The sequence below is a fragment of the Chiloscyllium plagiosum genome, unplaced genomic scaffold (genome assembly GCF_037043375.1).
Source record: "Chiloscyllium plagiosum isolate Xiang-an unplaced genomic scaffold, Cpla_swu_hap1 HiC_scaffold_37, whole genome shotgun sequence".
Lineage (NCBI taxonomy): Eukaryota > Metazoa > Chordata > Chondrichthyes > Orectolobiformes > Hemiscylliidae > Chiloscyllium > Chiloscyllium plagiosum.
In genome coordinates this window covers 5,524,719-5,544,488 of record NW_028270175.1, presented here as the reverse complement: position 1 = coordinate 5,544,488, position 19,770 = coordinate 5,524,719, and the positions used below count along the sequence as shown (strand labels likewise).

The window sequence follows — 19,770 nt, the reverse complement described above, 5'->3', positions numbered from 1 at the left end:
ATGGAAGGAATTCTCCTGGGAGAGATGCTATGCAATTTTAATTTTGTTCACAATTGTTGTGTTGTGCCTGTATGGTTGTGGAAGATTAAATTCCTAATGTATGCTTCTGAAGGGGTTGGATTGTTCATACCACAAGATTGCTCAGAAACATCACCACATTAACAAACCCCTTCGGACAATTCTCATGGTTTCCATTTACGATTCCCATGTAAGGAGGAGTAATTCCTGTGTTGAGATTCAACTCTTAATGATGTAACTAACCATCCACTTGAAAAACCCACACAGGAACTTTGCAGTCTGCAATAATTGTGAATAAAATTAAAAGTGCACTGTAGCATTCTTTGGTCAATGTCACCCATCTTTATGCATGTCGTAGCTACGGTATGTTTGGTAACAATCAAGTAGCCCCATGAGACGCAATATAAAAGTGATTCATGGCTATTTCAATGACTCAGATCTATTTTCTTTAAGTCTCCAATCTCCACTATGACTTTTCCTCTTGCTTTTTATTTTGTAAATACTACTTTAATGCTGACAGCTCCTAACTGTCCCCTCTGGTTCCTCCTTTGATGTAAGTACACCAACCGATGACATGTTCCTCCACCTGCCCGCATCAACATTGTTTTGAGATCTTGTACAGTCTCACTGTGTTGAAGGAACTGAACATCAGAGAATTGTAGGATTGTACAGACTGAGCTCAAGCACTGCTCCTACTGGAGTTAATCTCTCCATCCTTTCTTCTGTCTTTTTAGTTTAGCCATTTGAAATTTTCATTGTCAGAATTTCAGCCACTTTCCTTTGGAATTTGATTATGGATTTCAGCTTCCGTGCACATTTCTAGTATAGTGCTCTGGGTCAATTTGCCTGCCCACAACCTGTTGGGTACAGAATAGAATCCCATTGTCATGTTCCTAGCCTGTTATCCTGGGGTGAGGGGCATGGACAGCTGGTTCCCAGTGGGATTCCAGATACCAAGTGTAAACCGGTCAGAGTCGGTCACTGCGGGAGGGTTGGGGGGGGTGGGTGTAATGGTGCTCTCGGTAGAATACCACACTCACCCCAATACCGAACCAAACAGGTCGGAGGGGCTTGATGCTACAATCTGCTTCTGACGTGCTACAATGCTGCAATCAAAAAGGGGCCGGAGAGATCCCAGGAGAAGACATCATGGCAGTTGTACATCTCGGGCAAGATTCAGGTCAATAAAAGAAAGCTCTGGACATCAAAATGAAGGCAGAACAAGCATCTGCCAGGTCCCCTTCCTTCAATTACAGACATTACGGCCAATAACGAGTCTGCTGTCTCCTTAGTAGGAGCTGGTTCACCCTGAGTGTTTTCGCCCATTCAGTTAGATCATGGTTGACTTATGACCTAAAGCTATAAACTCACCTCTGCCGTTTATTTTTAAATCTTTGGTTGATACTAATGTACCAATCTCAGATTTGTAACAATTGGCCCAGCGTCACAGCTCAATTGTGAAGAGAATTCCAAACTTTCACCACTACTATTTGACCATCCTAGGAGTGGGATTGAAGTCTGGGGCAGCTGAGGGCCGTGTGTATTGCAGCAACACGAGTTGCAACCTCCACAGATATTAATAAGTGGCTGTGACTAGGAAACCAGAGTTTAGAGACATGAGTTTAAATCCCACCATGGGATCATCATCATATAAGCAGCTGCTCGGGAAGTTGAATTCATTTAATTAATCGATCTGGGACTAGAAGCTAGTCTCTGTAACTGTGAAACTATCGTCAACTGTTGTAAAAACCCACTGGTACATTAATACTTGTCATGGAAGGAAATCTGCCACCTTCACCTGGTCTGGCCTACATGTGACCCCAGACCCACAGCAATGTGGTTGACTCTTTACCTGCCCTCTGAACTGGCCAAGAAAGCCACTCAGCCGAATTCAAGAGGGTGTCCCACCAGCACTTTATCAAGGGCAGTCAGGCATGGACACACATCCTGAGAATGAATAAAAATAATTTGGAAATGCAGCTGGTGGGGTTCCTGTAAGGGCCAAGGGAGGGAAGATCGAGATTGGTACAGGGTCGGTATCCGATTGCGGACAAAAATCCAGCCTCCTTATGTCACAGCAACGCTGCACGTTTCCCTAAATCTTCTCTTTTTCCTTTGTCGATCATCAATCTATCTCATTCCTCAACGACTCAATGAACAAAGGGAATAGCATTATTCCAAGTTGCCAAAACCATTTGGAGCTTTGGTCTCCTCAGTCTTCTCAGGTTGCGGGTTTTTGAAAAATAAACTTTGCATTGAAGAACCCTGATTCGCATCATCTTTCAATTTTCCCAAAGCTGTTGCTGTCCTGTGCGATATCTATCCTCAAATTCCTGCCATTCAGGTTTCCCAATGAACACATACACCATCAGCTCCAAGTTCCTCCGATACATCTCCTCAGCTGACATACTGCAAGGTTAGAAAGTTCTTCAGGCACAGATACCATACTGGTGGAACCTTTGTTGTTTGTTTCTGGTTGATAAAACGCTACGTTTAATATTTCATGCTCCAACTCTGCTCACTGCCAGGTGCCAAGGTTTTAGCTGACAGCTCCAATCTGCATCATTGTGCTGTCTACTTCACAGAAGGACCGTTTCTCCCAGTTGTTGAATGTGGTCACTAATGATGTTTGTACTTGTAAAGTCCTGCTCTGGTGTTGAATTTGAAGGTGACTCGAAATACGTACAGTGTCCTCCACGGCTGCTGGCTTCCTGCTCTGGGTTTGTGCTCAAAGGGAAGTGAATACACTGTTGAGAAGCTTCCAGCTCCCTCATTCTCTGTCGCTCAATGGGTTCCACTCTGAAGCCACTCTGTTAACTGAATTAAACTGATGGGAGGCATTTTGGTTGTCATTTGTAGTTTGAGAATCAAGATCCCTGTGAGATTTAAGCCACCAGGCGGATTTCAGACGGCTGGAATACAAAGTGATTTTGGGCAGAAGGTAACGATGTCCACAGAATTGTTACAGTGCTGAAGGAGGTCATTTGGCCCTCTGCGTCTGTACTGGCTTTGTACCACTCTACTGCCCTTCCCCCATAACCCTGCACATTGTTTAAACAGGAATGATCATCCTCCCACATGTCTTGATTGAACCTGCCTCTTGCTCACTTCCAGGCAGTGTGTTCCTGACCCTAACTACTGAACAACACTTGCTGTTTTCACATCGCATTTGCCTCCTTTGCAAATCACTTTCAACCTGAGCCCTCTCTTTCCTGATTCTTTTACAATTGGGAACAGTTTATCCCAAATCTACTCTGATAGCCAGCTCCCTCGTAACTTTGAAAATCTCGACCTAACCTCCAGTAGGAAGGAGAAGGATCGGTGAAGCAACAACTGACTGAGGTGACTGTTCGAACTGAAATACTGTCAAACTGTTACATTCTTCAACGGTTAGTTTTGTCACAATGGTTTGAACAGGCCACTGGTAAATTTATTCAAAATTAAAATCATTGGATTAACATTCCTTTAATTAATTCACAAATAGGAAGCTAAATTATAAAGATGGTCTTCATCTCTGCTGCCTTTATTGCAGTAGAACTTTGCGTGACTATTAAGAACTGACCTTTACCAATAGCATCATCTTAAACCCTCATTTAGCACCGACACGCTCAAGCAGAAGCTGCTTTGAAGTTTGTCATTTCCCCTCCCTCCCCCAACCCCATTCTCCTGGTGACTCCCCCACACAGGATGCCAATCCCATCTCAGAACAGTAAGGCGTGACAGCAACTTCACAGCCACTCTCCAATCCAAATTGGATTATCCACTAGGAACTGGGGCTGAAGGTGAGGCAGCTCAAGCAATGTGATAGTGAGCTCCTCCCACCCTCCTGCCAACTGCAAGAAGGAGGTTCCTGTCTGCCCGGTCTCCCACCCCCACCCAGCCTTTGTTGACAAAGGGTGAATTCAGGTGGTGCCCTCTGCCAGAGGTCAAACTGGGACCTCCTGGTCAGAAGGAGGGTCTCACCTGTTGTCTCTGCAGGTTGCTCCTCCATTAGAGGTGACATCTTAGGCTTCTCTGTATAAACCAGCCTCTGACGTTGGTACCTTGACCAACTGCTCTGGCTTCACCAATAAGGCAAAATGGTCGATCAGGCTTCAGTACAGATGGAGCTAGACACTAAACAAGTCTCCCTGCTTTAATACTTCCTCCAAAGCGACGTTTTCTTTGTAACTTTTGCCAAATCCCTCAGCAACAACCAGGTCTAAGAGGAATCACTTCTCAGGAAAGGCTGAATGGGAGGTGAAGGTGATTGGCTCTTCAATCAGGACAAGGGAAGTTTGAGAGTCAACTAGACTAAGGCTATGAGATTTCGATGGGATGGAGGAAGCGATAATGTTTCCTTGCTCACTATAAACTCTCAGGAAGAAGATTATAGTCTTAAAGCGCACCATCTCTTCAGCGTGGCCATCAAGAGAGACATTCCAGTGCAGCACTGAAGGACAGTGACACTGAGAGAGAGTGACACTGAGGGAGAGTGACACTGAAGGAGAGTGACACTGAGGGAGAGTGACACTGAAGGAGAGTGACACTGAGGGAGTGTGACACTGAGGGAGTGTGACACTGAGAGAGAGTGACACTGAGGGAGTGTGACACTGAGGGAGAGTGACACTGAAGGAGAGTGACACTGAGGGAGAGTGACACTGAAGGAGAGTGACACTGAGGGAGTGTGACACTGAGGGAGTGTGACACTGAGAGAGAGTGACACTGAGGGAGTGTGACACTGAGGGAGTGTGACACTGAAGGAGAGTGACATTGAGGGAGAGTGACATTGAGGGAGAGTGACACTGAGGGAGTGTGACACTGAGGGAGTATGACACAGAGGGAGTGTGACACTGAGGGTGTGTGACACTGAAGGACAGTGACACTGAGAGAGAGTGACACTGAGGGAGAGTGACACTGAAGGAGAGTGACACTGAGGGAGAGTGACACTGAAGGAGAGTGACACTGAGGGAGTGTGACACTGAGGGAGTGTGACACTGAGAGAGAGTGACACTGAGGGAGTGTGACACTGAGGGAGTGTGACACTGAAGGAGAGTGACATTGAGGGAGAGTGACATTGAGGGAGAGTGACACTGAGGGAGTGTGACACTGAGGGAGTATGACACAGAGGGAGTGTGACACTGAGGGTGTGTGACACTGAAGGACAGTGACACTGAGGGAGAGTGACACTGAGGGAGAGTGACATTGAGGGAGAGTGACACTGAGGGAGTGTGACACTGAGAGAGAGTGACACTGAGGGAGTGTGACACTGAGGGAGAGTGACACTGAGGGAGAGTGACACTGAAGGAGAGTGACACTGAGGGAGAGTGACACTGAGGGAGAGTGACACTGAAGGAGAGTGACACTGAGGGAGTGTGACACTGAGGGAGAGTGACACTGAGGGAGAGTGACACTGAAGGAGAGTGACACTGAGGGAGTGTGACACTGAGGGAGTGTGACACTGAGAGAGAGTGACACTGAGGGAGAGTGACACTGAAGGAGTGTGACACTGAGGGAGTACGATACTGAGGGAGTGTGACACTGAAGGTGTGTGATACTGAAGGACAGTGACACTGAGGGAGAGTGACACTGAGGGAGAGTGACATTGAGGGAGAGTGACATTGAGGGAGAGTGACACTGAGGGAGTGTGACACTGAGGGAGTATGACACTGAGGGAGTGTGACACTGAGGGTGTGTGACACTGAAGGACAGTGACACTGAGGGAGAGTGACACTGAGGGAGAGTGACATTGAGGGAGAGTGACACTGAGGGAGTGTGACACTGAGAGAGAGTGACACTGAGGGAGAGTGACACTGAGGGAGTGTGACACTGAGGGAGAATGACACTGAGGGAGAGTGACACTGAAGGACAGTGACACTGCGGGAGAGTGACACCGAGGGAGAGTGACACTGAGCGAGAGAAGCACAGAAGGAGAATGACACTGAGGGAGAACGAAACTGAGGGAGGCTGACACTGAGGGAGAGTGACACTAAGAGAGCGAGGCAAAAAGGGAGTGTGAGACGGAAGGAGTGTGACTCTGAGGGAGTGGCACAGAGGGAGAGTGACACTGAGGGAGAGTGACACTGAGGGAGAGTGACACTGAGGGAGAGAGGCACTGAGAGAGCGTGACACTGAGGGAGAGTGTGACACTAAGGGAGAGTGACACTGAGGGAGTGTGACACTGAGGGAGAGTGACACTGAGGGAGAGGGACACTGAGGTAGAGAGGCACTGAGAGAGCGTGACACTGAGGGAGAGTGTGACACTGAGGGAGAGTGACACTGAGGGAGTGTGACACTGAGAGAGTGTGACACTGAGGGAGAGAGGCACTGAGGGAGAGCGAAACTGAGGGAGGCTGACACTGAGGGAGAGTGACACTGAGGGAGAGAGGCACTAAGGGAGTGTGAGACAGAGGGAGTGTGACACTGAGGGTGAATGACACTGAGGGAGAGTGACACTGAGGGAGAGAGGCACTGAGAGAGCGTGACACTGAGGGAGAGTGTGACACTGAGGGAGAGTGACACTGAGGGAGTGTGACACTGAGGGAGTGTGACACTGATGGAGAGAGGCACTGAGTGAGTGTGACACTGAGGGAGTGTGATACTGAGGGAGAGAGGCACTGAGGGACAGTGACACTGAGGGAGAGAGGCACTGAGGGAGTGTGACACTGAGGGAGAGAGGCACTGAGGGAGAGTGACACTGAGGGAGTGTGACACTGAGGGAGCGTGACACTGAGGGAGAGTGAAACTGAGGGAGAGTGACACTGAGGGACAATGACACTGAGGGAGTGTGACACTGAGGGAGAGTGACACTGAGGGAGAATGACACTGAGGGAGAGTCACACTGAGGAAGAGTGACTCTGAGGGAGAGTGACATTGAGGGAGAGAAGCACAGAAGGAGAATGACACTGAGGGAGAACGAAACTGAGGGAGGCTGACACTGAGGGAGAGTGACACTAAGGGAGAGAGGCAAAAAGGGAGTGTGAGACAGAAGGAGTGTGACTCTGAGGGAGTGTAACACAGAGGGAGAGTGACACTGAGGGAGAGTGACACTGAAGGAGAATGAAACAGAGGGAGAGCGAAACTGAGGGAGGCTGACACTGAGGGAGAGTGACACTGAGGGAGAGACGCACTAAGGTAGTGTTAGACGGAGGGAGTGTGACACTGAGGGTGTATGACACTGAGGGAGAGTGACACTGAGGGAGAGTGATAGTGAGGGAGCGTGACACTGAGGGAGTGTGACACTGAGGGAGTGTGGCACTGTGGGAGCGTGACACTGAGGGAGCGTGACACTGAGGGAGAGTGACACTGAGGGAGTGTGACACTGAGGGAGAGTGACACTGAGGGAGTGTGACACAGAGGGAGAGTGACACTGAGGGAGTGTGACACTGAGGGAGCGTCGCACTGAGGGAGTGTGAGACTGAGGGAGCGTGGCACTGAGGGAGTGTGAGACTGAGGGAGTGTGAGACTGAGGGAGAGTGACTCTGAGGGAGAATGACACTGAGGGAGTGTGAGACTGAGGGAGTGTGACACTGAGGGAGCGTGACACTGAGGGAGTGTGACACTGAGGGAGTATGACACTGAGGGAGAAAGACACTGAGGGAGTGTGACGCTGAGGGAGTGTGACGCTGAGGGAGTGTGATGCTGAAGGAGTGTGACACTGAGGGTGTGTGACACTGAAGGACAGTGACACTGAGGGAGAGTGACACTGAGGGAGTGTGACACTGAGGGAGTGTGACACTGAAGGAGTGTGAGGCTGAGTGAGAGTGACACTGATGGAGAATGATACTGAGGGCGCCCAACGCTGAGGGAGTGTGACACTGAGGGAGAGTGACAATGAGGAGTTGTGAAACTGAGGGACGCTGACACTGAGGGAGTGTGAAACTGATGGAAGGAGGCACTGAGGGAGAGTGACACTGAGGGAGAGTAACACTAAGGAAGAGAGGCACTGAGGGAGAGTGACGCTGAGTTAGTCTCAGACTGACTCAGGAGTGACACTGAGGGAGTATGACAGTGAGGGAGAGTGATACTGAGGAAGCGTGACCCTGAGGGAATGTGACACTGAGGGAGGCCTACGCTGAGGGAGAGTGACACTGAGGGAGAGTGGCACTAAGGGTATATGAGACTGAGGGAGTGTGACTCTGAGAGAAAGTGACACTGAGGGAGTGTGACACTGAGGGAGAGTGACACTGAGGGAGTGTGACACTGAGGGAGTGTGACACTGAGGGAGAGTGGCACTGAGGGAGAGTGGCACTGAGGGAGAGTGACACTGAGGGAGTATGACAATGAGGAAGAGTGACACTGAGGGCGAGTGACAATGAGGGAGTGTGATGCTGAGGGAGTGTGACACTGAGGGAAATGACACTGAGGGAGAGTGACACTGAGGGAGAATGACACTGAGGGAGTGTGAGGCTGAGTGAGAGTGACACTGATGGAGAACGATACTGAGGGAGGCCTACGCTGAGGGAGAGTGACACTGAGGGAGAGTGGCACTAAGGGTGTATGAGACTGAGGGAGTGTGACTCTGAGAGAAAGTGACACTGAGGGAGTATGACACTGAGGGAGAGTGACACTGAGGGAGTGTGACGCTGAGGGAGTGTGACACTGAGGGAAAATGACACTGAGGGAGAGTGACACTGAGTGAGAGTGACACTGAGTGAGAGTGACACTGAGGGAGTGTGACACTGAGGGACAATGACACTGAGGGAGTGTGACACTGAGGGAGTGTGACACTGAGGCAGTGTGACACTGATGGAGAGAGGCACTGAGTGAGTGTGACACTGAGGGAGTGTGATACTGAGGGAGAGAGGCACTGAGGGAGAGTGACACTGAGGGAGAGAGGCACTGAGGGAGTGTGACACTGAGGGAGAGAGGCACTGAGGGAGAGTGACACTGAGGGAGTGTGACACTGAGGGAGCGTGACACTGAGGGAGCATGACACTGAGGGAGAGTGAAACTGAGGGAGAGTGACACTGAGGGACAATGACACTGAGAGAGTGTGACACTGAGGGAGAGTGACACTGAGGGAGAATGACACTGAGGGAGAGTCACACTGAGGAAGAGTGACTCTGAGGGAGAGTGACATTGAGGGAGTGTGACACTGAGGGAGAGTGACACTGAGGGAGAGTGACACTGAGGGAGAGAAGCACAGAAGGAGAATGACACTGAGGGAGAACGAAACTGAGGGAGGCTGACACTGAGGGAGAGTGACACTAAGGGAGAGAGGCAAAAAGGGAGTGTGAGACAGAAGGAGTGTGACTCTGAGGGAGTGTGACACAGAGGGAGAGTGACACTGAGGGAGAGTGACACTGAAGGAGAATGAAACAGAGGGAGAGCGAAACTGAGGGAGGCTGACACTGAGGGAGAGTGACACTGAGGGAGAGACGCACTAAGGTAGTGTTAGACGGAGGGAGTGTGACACTGAGGGTGTATGACACTGAGGGAGAGTGACACTGAGGGAGAGTGATAGTGACGGAGCGTGACACTGAGGGAGAGTGACACTTAGGGAGAGTGACACTGAGGGAGTGTGGCACTGTGGGAGCGTGACACTGAGGGAGCGTGACACGGAGGGAGAGTGACACTGAGGGAGTGTGACACTGAGGGAGTGTGACACTGAGGGAGAGTGACACTGAGGGAGTGTGACACAGAGGGAGAGTGACACTGAGGGAGTGTGACACTGAGGGAGCGTCGCACTGAGGGAGTGTGAGACTGAGGGAGCGTGGCACTGAGGGAGTGTGAGACTGAGGGAGTGTGAGACTGAGGGAGAGTGACACTGAGGGAGAATGACACTGAGGGAGTGTGATACTGAGGGAGAGAGGCACTGAGGGACAGTGACACTGAGGGAGAGAGGCACTGAGGGAGAGTGAAACTGAGGGAGAGTGACACTGAGGGACAATGACACTGAGGGAGTGTGACACTGAGGGAGAGTGACACTGAGGGAGAATGACACTGAGGGAGAGTCACACTGAGGAAGAGTGACACTGAGGGAGCGTCACACTGAGGGAGAGTGAAACTGAGGGAGAGTGACACTGAGGGACAATGACACTGAGGGAGTGTGACACTGAGGGAGAGTGACACTGAGGGAGAATGACACTGAGGGAGAGTCACACTGGGGAAGAGTGACTCTGAGGGAGAGTGACATTGAGGGAGTGTGACACTGAGGGAGAATGACACTGAGGGAGAGTGACACTGAGGGAGAGAAGCACAGAAGGAGAATGACACTGAGGGAGAACGAAACTGAGGGAGGCTGACACTGAGAGAGAGTGACACTAAGGGAGAGAGGCAAAAAGGGAGTGTGAGACAGAAGGAGTGTGACTCTGAGGGAGTGTAACACAGAGGGAGAGTGACACTGCGGGAGAGTGACACTGAAGGAGAATGAAACAGAGGGAGAGCGAAACTGAGGGAGGCTGACACTGAGGGAGAGTGACACTGAGGGAGAGTGATAGTGAGGGAGCGTGACACTGAGGGAGAGTGACACTGAGGGAGAGTGACACTGAGGGAGTGTGGCACTGTGGGAGCGTGACACTGAGGGAGCGTGACACTGAGGGAGAGTGACACTGAGGGAGTGTGACACTGAGGGAGAGTGACACTGAGGGAGTGTGACACAGAGGGAGAGTGACACTGAGGGAGTGTGACACTGAGGGAGCGTCGCACTGAGGGAGTGTGAGACTGAGGGAGCGTGGCACTGAGGGAGTGTGAGACTGAGGGAGTGTGAGACTGAGGGAGAGTGACTCTGAGGGAGAATGACAATGAGGGAGTGTGACGCTGAGGGAGTGTGACACTGAGGGAGCGTGACACTGAGGGAGTGTGACACTGAGGGAGTATGACACTGAGGGAGAAAGACACTGAGGGAGTGTGACGCTGAGGGAGTGTGATGCTGAAGGAGTGTGACACTGAGGGTGTGTGATACTGAAGGACAGTGACACTGAGGGAGAGTGACACTGAGGGAGAATGACACTGAGGGAGTGTGAGGCTGAGTGAGAGTGACACTGATGGAGAACGATACTGAGGGAGGCCTACGCTGAGGGAGAGTGACACTGAGGGAGAGTGGCACTAAGGGTGTATGAGACTGAGGGAGTGTGACTCTGAGAGAAAGTGACACTGAGGGAGTATGACACTGAGGGAGAGTGACACTGAGGGAGTGTGACACTGAGGGAGTGTGACGCTGAGGGAGTGTGACACTGAGGGAAAATGACACTGAGGGAGAGTGACACTGAGTGAGAGTGACACTGAGTGAGAGTGACACTGAGGGAGTGTGACACTGAGGGACAATGACACTGAGGGAGTGTGACACTGAGGGAGTGTGACACTGAGGCAGTGTGACACTGATGGAGAGAGGCACTGAGTGAGTGTGACACTGAGGGAGTGTGATACTGAGGGAGAGAGGCACTGAGGGACAGTGACACTGAGGGAGAGAGGCACTGAGGGAGTGTGACACTGAGGGAGAGAGGCACTGAGGGAGAGTGACACTGAGGGAGTGTGACACTGAGGGAGCGTGACACTGAGGGAGAGTGAAACTGAGGAAGAGTGACACTGAGGGACAATGACACTGAGAGAGTGTGACACTGAGGGAGAGTGACACTGAGGGAGAATGACACTGAGGGAGAGTCACACTGAGGAAGAGTGACTCTGAGGGAGAGTGACATTGAGGGAGTGTGACACTGAGGGAGAGTGACACTGAGGGAGAGTGACACTGAGGGAGAGAAGCACAGAAGGAGAATGACACTGAGGGAGAACGAAACTGAGGGAGGCTGACACTGAGGGAGAGTGACACTAAGGGAGAGAGGCAAAAAGGGAGTGTGAGACAGAAGGAGTGTGACTCTGAGGGAGTGTGACACAGAGGGAGAGTGACACTGAGGGAGAGTGACACTGAAGGAGAATGAAACAGAGGGAGAGCGAAACTGAGGGAGGCTGACACTGAGGGAGAGTGACACTGAGGGAGAGACGCACTAAGGTAGTGTTAGACGGAGGGAGTGTGACACTGAGGGTGTATGACACTGAGGGAGAGTGACACTGAGGGAGAGTGATAGTGACGGAGCGTGACACTGAGGGAGAGTGACACTTAGGGAGAGTGACACTGAGGGAGTGTGGCACTGTGGGAGCGTGACACTGAGGGAGCGTGACACGGAGGGAGAGTGACACTGAGGGAGTGTGACACTGAGGGAGTGTGACACTGAGGGAGAGTGACACTGAGGGAGTGTGACACAGAGGGAGAGTGACACTGAGGGAGTGTGACACTGAGGGAGCGTCGCACTGAGGGAGTGTGAGACTGAGGGAGCGTGGCACTGAGGGAGTGTGAGACTGAGGGAGTGTGAGACTGAGGGAGAGTGACACTGAGGGAGAATGACACTGAGGGAGTGTGATACTGAGGGAGAGAGGCACTGAGGGACAGTGACACTGAGGGAGAGAGGCACTGAGGGAGAGTGAAACTGAGGGAGAGTGACACTGAGGGACAATGACACTGAGGGAGTGTGACACTGAGGGAGAGTGACACTGAGGGAGAATGACACTGAGGGAGAGTCACACTGAGGAAGAGTGACACTGAGGGAGCGTGACACTGAGGGAGAGTGAAACTGAGGGAGAGTGACACTGAGGGACAATGACACTGAGGGAGTGTGACACTGAGGGAGAGTGACACTGAGGGAGAATGACACTGAGGGAGAGTCACACTGAGGAAGAGTGACTCTGAGGGAGAGTGACATTGAGGGAGTGTGACACTGAGGGAGAATGACACTGAGGGAGAGTGACACTGAGGGAGAGAAGCACAGAAGGAGAATGACACTGAGGGAGAACGAAACTGAGGGAGGCTGACACTGAGAGAGAGTGACACTAAGGGAGAGAGGCAAAAAGGGAGTGTGAGACAGAAGGAGTGTGACTCTGAGGGAGTGTAACACAGAGGGAGAGTGACACTGCGGGAGAGTGACACTGAAGGAGAATGAAACAGAGGGAGAGCGAAACTGAGGGAGGCTGACACTGAGGGAGAGTGACACTGAGGGAGAGTGATAGTGAGGGAGCGTGACACTGAGGGAGAGTGACACTGAGGGAGAGTGACACTGAGGGAGTGTGGCACTGTGGGAGCGTGACACTGAGGGAGCGTGACACTGAGGGAGAGTGACACTGAGGGAGTGTGACACTGAGGGAGAGTGACACTGAGGGAGTGTGACACAGAGGGAGAGTGACACTGAGGGAGTGTGACACTGAGGGAGCGTCGCACTGAGGGAGTGTGAGACTGAGGGAGCGTGGCACTGAGGGAGTGTGAGACTGAGGGAGTGTGAGACTGAGGGAGAGTGACTCTGAGGGAGAATGACACTGAGGGAGTGTGAGACTGAGGGAGTGTGACACTGAGGGAGCGTGACACTGAGGGAGTGTGACACTGAGGGAGTATGACACTGAGGGAGAAAGACACTGAGGGAGTGTGACGCTGAGGGAGTGTGACGCTGAGGGAGTGTGATGCTGAAGGAGTGTGACACTGAGGGTGTGTGATACTGAAGGACAGTGACACTGAGGGAGAGTGACACTGAGGGAGTGTGACACTGAAGGAGTGTGAGGCTGAGTGAGAGTGACACTGATGGAGAATGATACTGAGGGCGCCCAACGCTGAGGGAGTGTGACACTGAGGGAGAGTGACACTGAGGAGTTGTGAAACTGAGGGACGCTGACACTGAGGGAGTGTGAAACTGATGGAAGGAGGCACTGAGGGAGAGTGACACTGAGGGAGAGTAACACTAAGGAAGAGAGGCACTGAGGGAGAGTGACGCTGAGTTAGTCTCAGACTGACTCAGGAGTGACACTGAGGGAGTATGACAGTGAGGGAGAGTGATACTGAGGAAGCGTGACCCTGAGGGAATGTGACACTGAGGGAGGGTGACACTGAGGGAGAGTGACACTGAGGGAGTGTGAGGCTGAGTGTGAGTGACACTGATGGAGAACGATACTGAGGGAGGCCTACGCTGAGGGAGAGTGACACTGAGGGAGAGTGGCACTAAGGGTGTATAAGACTGAGGGAGTGTGACTCTGAGGGAGAGTGACACTGAGGGAGAGTGACACTGAGGGAGAGAGGCACTGAGGGAGGCTGACACTGAGGGAGAGTGACACTGAGGGAGTGTGACACTGAGGGAGAGTGGCACTGAGGGAGAGTGGCACTGAGGGAGAGTGACACTGAGGGAGTATGACAATGAGGAAGAGTGACACTGAGGGCGAGTGACAATGAGGGAGTGTGACGCTGAGGGAGTGTGACACTGAGGGAAATGACACTGAGGGAGAGTGACACTGAGGGAGAATGACACTGAGGGAGTGTGAGGCTGAGTGAGAGTGACACTGATGGAGAACGATACTGAGGGAGGCCTACGCTGAGGGAGAGTGACACTGAGGGAGAGAGGCACTCAGGGAGTGTGACATTGAGGGGGAGTGACACTGAGGGAGAGTGGCACTGAGGGAGAGTGACACTGAGGGAGTATGACAATGAGGAAGAGTGACACTGAGGGCGAGTGACAATGAGGGAGTGTGACGCTGAGGGAGTGTGACACTGAGGGAGAGTGGCACTGAGGGAGAGTGACACTGAGGGAGTATGACAATGAGGAAGAGTGACACTGAGGGCGAGTGACAATGAGGGAGTGTGACGCTGAGGGAGTGTGACACTGAGGGAAAATGACACTGAGGGAGAGTGACACTGAGTGAGAGTGGCACTAAGGGTGTATGAGACTGAGGGAGTGTGACTCTGAGAGAAAGTGACACTGAGGGAGTATGACACTGAGGGAGAGTGACACTGATAGAGTGTGACACTGAGGGAGAGTGGCACTGAGGGAGAGTGGCACTGAGGGAGAGTGACACTGAGGGAGTATGACAATGAGGAAGAGTGACACTGAGGGCGAGTGACAATGAGGGAGTGTGACGCTGAGGGAGTGTGACACTGAGGGAAAATGACACTGAGGGAGAGTGACACTGAGTGAGAGTGACACTGAGTGAGAGTGACACTGAGGGAGTGTGACACTGAGGGACAATGACACTGAGGGAGTGTGACACTGAGGGAGTGTGACACTGAGGCAGTGTGACACTGAGGGAGGCTGACACAGGGAGAGTGACTCTGAGGGAGAGTGACACTGAGAGAGTGTGACGCTGAGGGAGTGTGACGCTGAAGGAGTGTGACATTGAGGGAGGCTGACACTGAGGGAGTGTGAGAATGAGGGAGAGTGACACTGAGGGAGTGTGACGCTGAGGGAGTGTGACACTGAAGGAGTGTGAGGCTGAGTGAGAGTGACACTGATGAAGAATGATACTGAGGGCGCCCAACGCTGAGGGAGAGTGACACTGAGGGAGAGTGACACTAAGGGATTGTGAGACTAAGGGACTGTGACTCTGAGAGAGAGTGACACTGAGGAGGTGTGAAACTGAGGGACGCTGACACTGAGGGAGTGTGAAACTGATGGAAGGAGGAACTGAGGGAGAGTGACACTGATGGAGAGTAACACTGAGGGAGGCTGACACTGAGGGAGAGAGGCACTGAGGGAGAGAGGCACTGAGGGAGAGTGACACTGAGGGAGAGAGGCACTGAGGGAGAGTGACGCTGAGTTAGTCTGAGACTGAGGAAGTGTGAGACAGAGCGCAAGTGACACTGAGGGAGTATGACAGTGAGGGAGAGTGATATTGAGGAAGCGTGACCCTGAAGGAATGTGACACTGAGGGAGGGTGACACTGAGGGAGAATGACACTGAGGGAGTGTGAGGCTGGGTGAGAGTGACACTGATGGAGAACGATACTGAGGGAGGCCTACGCTGAGGGAGAGTGACACTGAGGGAGAGTGGCACTAAGGGTGTATGAGACTGAGGGAGTGTGGCTCTGAGGGAGAGTGACACTGAGGGAGTATGACACTGAGGGAGAGTGACACTGAGGGAGAGAGGCACTGAGGGAGGCTGACACTGAGGGAGAGTGACACTGAGGGAGTGTGACACTGAGGGAGAGTGGCACTGAGGGAGAGTGGCACTGAGGGAGAGTGACAATGAGGAAGAGTGACACTGAGGGCGAGTGACAATGAGGGAGTGTGACACTGAGGGAGAATGACACTGAGGGAGTGTGAGGCTGAGTGAGAGTGACACTGATGGAGAACGATACTGAGGGTGGCCTACGCTGAGGGAGAGTGACACTGAGGGAGAGTGGCACTAAGGGTGTATGAGACTGAGGGAGTGTGACTCTGAGGGAGAGTGACACTGAGGGAGGCTGACACTGAGGCAGATTGACACTGAGGGAGTATGACAATGAGCAAGAGTGACACTGAGGGCGAGTGACAATGAGGGAGTGTGACGCTGAGGGAGTGTGACACTGAGGGACAATGACACTGAGGGAGAGTGACACTGAGGGAGAGTGACACTGAGGGAGTGTGACACTGAGGGAGTGTGACACTGAGGGACAATGACACTGAGGGACAATGACACTGAGGGAGTGTGACACTGAGGGAGTGTGACACTGAGGCAGTATGACACTGAGGGAGGCTGACACAGGGAGAGTGACTCTGAGGGAGAGTGACACAGAGAGTGTGACACTGAGGGAGAGTGACACTGAAGGAGAGTGACACTGAGGGAGTGTGACACTGAGGGAGAGTGACACTGAGGGAGAGTGACACTGCGGGAGAATAACACTGAGGAGGTGTGACAGTGAGGAGGTGTGACAGTGAGGAGTAGTGACAGTGAGGAGGAGTGACACTGAGAGACAGTGACATTGAGGGAGTGTGACACTGAGGGAGAGTAACACTAAGGGAGAGTGAAACTGAGGGACAGTGACACTGAGAGAGTGTGACGCTGAGAGAGTGGGACACTGAGGGAGAGTGACACTGAGGTAGAGTGACACTGAGGGAGAGTGACACTGAGGGAGAGTGAAACTGAGGAAGAGTGACACTGAGGGAGAGTGACACTGAGGGAGAGTGACACTGCGGGAGAGTGACACTGAGGGAGAGTGACACTGAGGGGGTATGACACTGAGGGAGGCTGACACAGGGAGAGTGACTCTGAGGGAGAGTGACACTGAGGGATAGTGACACTGAGGCATTGTGACACTGAGGGAGTGTGAGGCAGAGTGAGAGTGACACTGAGGGAGAACAATACTGAGGGAGGCCTACACTGAGGGAGGCTGACACTGAGGGAGAGAGGCACTAAGGGAGTGTGACATTGAGGGGGAGTCACACTAAGGGAGAGTGAGACTGAGGAGAATAGGACTGAGGGAGAGTGACACAGAGGGAGAATGACACTGAGGTAGTGTGATACTGAGGGAGTGTGACACTGAGGGAGTGTGACACTGAAGGAAAGTGACACTGAGGGAGTGTGACACTGAGGAAGTATGACACTGAGGGAGTGTGACGCTGAGGGAGTGTGACACTGAGGGAGTGTGACACTGAGGGAGTGTGACGCTAAGGGAATGTGACGCTGAGGGAGTGTGACACTGAGGAAGTATGACACTGAGGGAGTGTGACACTGAGGGAGTGTGACGCTGAGGGAGTGTGACACTGAGGGAGTGTGACACTGAGGGAGTGTGACACTGAGGAAGTATGACACTGAGGGAGTGTGACACTGAGGGAGTGTGACGCTGAGGGAGTGTGACACTGAGGGAGTGTGACACTGAGGGAGTGTGACGCTAAGGGAATGTGACGCTGAGGGAGTGTGAGGCTGAGTGAGAGTGATACTGAGGGAGAATGATACTGAGGGAGGCCTAAACTGAGGGAGAGTGACACTGAGGGAGAGAGGCACTCAGGGAGTGTGACACTGAGGGTGAGTGACACTGATGGAGAGTGACACTGAGGGAGAGTGACACTGAGGGAGTGTGAGGCTGTGTGAGAGTGACACTGAGGGAGAACGATACTGAGGGAGGCCTTCACTGAGGGAGTGTGACACTGAGAGAGGGAGGCATTAAGTGAGTGTGAGACTGAGGGAGTGTGGCTCTGAGAGAGTGAGACTCTAAGGAAGTGTCACCGAGGGAGAGAGGCACTGAGGGAGAACGATACTGCGGGAGGCATAAACTGAGGGAGAGTGACACTGAGGGAGCGAGGCACCCAGGGAGTGTGACACTGAGGGTGAGTAACACTGATGGAGAGTGACACTGAGGGAGTGTGACACTGAGGAAGTGTGACACTGAGGGAGTGTGACACTGAGGGAGAACTGAGGGAGAGTGACACTGAGGGAATGTGAAACTGAGGGAGTGTGACACTGAGGGAGTGTGACACTGAGGGAGAGTGTCACTGAGGGAGTGTGAGACTGAGTGAGAGTGACACTGAGGGAGTGTGACACTGAGGGAGTGTGAGACTGAGGGAGAGTGACACTGATGGAGAGGGACACTGGGGGAGAGTGACACTGGGGGAGAGTGTAGCTGAGGGAGAGTGACGCTGAGGAAGAGAGCGAAACTGAGGGAAGCTGACACTGAGGGAGTATGGCAGTGAGGGAGTGTGACACTGAGGGAGCGAGGCACTGAGGGAGAGAGACACTCAGGGAGTGTGACATTGAGGGAGAGTGACAGTGGGGGAGAGTGACACTGAGGGAGCGTGAGACTGAGGGAGGCTGACACAGGGAGAGTGACTCTGAGGGAGAGTGACACTGAGGGAGAGTGACACTGAGGGAATGCGACGCTGAGGAAGTGTGACACTGAGGGAGAGTGACAGTGGGGGAGAGTGACACTGAGGGAGTGTGAGACTGAGGGAGGCTGACACAGGGAGAGTGACTCTGAGGGAGAGTGACACTGAGGGAGTGTGACACTGAGGGAGGCTGACACTGAGGGAGTGTGAGGCTGACTGAGAGTGACACTGAGGGAGAACAATACTGAGGGAGGCCTACACTGAGGGAGTGTGACACAGAGGGAGAGTGACACTGAGGTAGTGTGACACTGAGGGAGTGTGACACTGAGGGAGAGTGACACTGAGGGAGAGTGACACTGAGGGAGTGTGACACTGAGGGAGTATGACACTGCGGGAGTGTGACACTGAGGGTGTGTGACACTGAGGGAGAGTGACTCTGAGGGAGAGTGACACTGAAGGAGAGTGACACTGAAGGAGAGTGACACTGAGGGAGTGTGACGCTGAGGGAGTGTGTCACTGAGGGAATGTGACACTGAGGAATGCCGACACTGAGCGTGTGAGGCTGAGTGAGAGTGACACTGAGGGAGAACGATACTGAGGGAGGCCTACACTGAGGGAGAGTGACACTGAGGGAGAGAGGCACTCAGGGAGTGTGACACTGAGGGAGAGTGACACTGAGGGAGTGTGACACTGAGGAAGAGTGACACTGAAGGAGTGTGACACTGAGGGAGTGTGACACTGAGGGAGTGTGACACTGAGGGAGAGTGACACTGAAGGAGAGTGACACTGAAGGAGAGTGATACTGAGGGAGAGTGACACTGAAGGAGAGTGACACTGAGGGAATGTGACACTGAGGGAGAGTGACACTGAGGGAGTATGACACTGAGGGAGTGTGACTCTGAGGGAGAGTGACACTGAGGGTGTGTGACACTGAGGGAGTGTGATGCTGAGGGAGTGTGTCACTGAGGGAATGTGACACTGAGGAATGCCGACACTGAGGGAGTGTGAAGCTGTGAGAGTGACACTGAGGGAGGACGATTCTGAGGGAGGCCTACACTGAGGGAGAGTGACACTGAGGGAGAGAGGCACTCAGGGAGTGTGACATTGAGGGGGAGTGACACTGAGGGAGTGTGACACTGAGGAAGAGTGACACTGAGGGAGTGTGACACTGAGGGAGTGTGAGACTGAGAGAGTATGACACTGAGGGAGAGTGACACTGAGGGAGA

General features: G+C 52.7%; 2 protein-coding genes across 15 annotated transcripts in view; both read right to left on the bottom strand.

Annotated features, from left to right (window-relative positions):
- casz1 (castor zinc finger 1) overlaps positions 1–19,770 on the bottom strand; it is a 402,949-nt gene that overhangs the window by 210,078 nt on the left and 173,101 nt on the right. The window lies entirely within an intron of this gene.
- LOC148139753 (uncharacterized) overlaps positions 2,301–19,770 on the bottom strand; it is a 34,715-nt gene continuing 17,245 nt past the window's right edge. Inside the window, exons 3-5 of the mRNA XM_087980174.1 lie at positions 14,048–14,215; positions 12,966–13,207; positions 2,301–2,427 (exon numbers count right to left, since the gene is read on the bottom strand). Coding sequence (XP_087836300.1) covers positions 2,301–2,427; positions 12,966–13,207; positions 14,048–14,215 — 537 coding nt within the window. The remainder of the gene's footprint in view (positions 2,428–12,965; positions 13,208–14,047; positions 14,216–19,770) is intronic.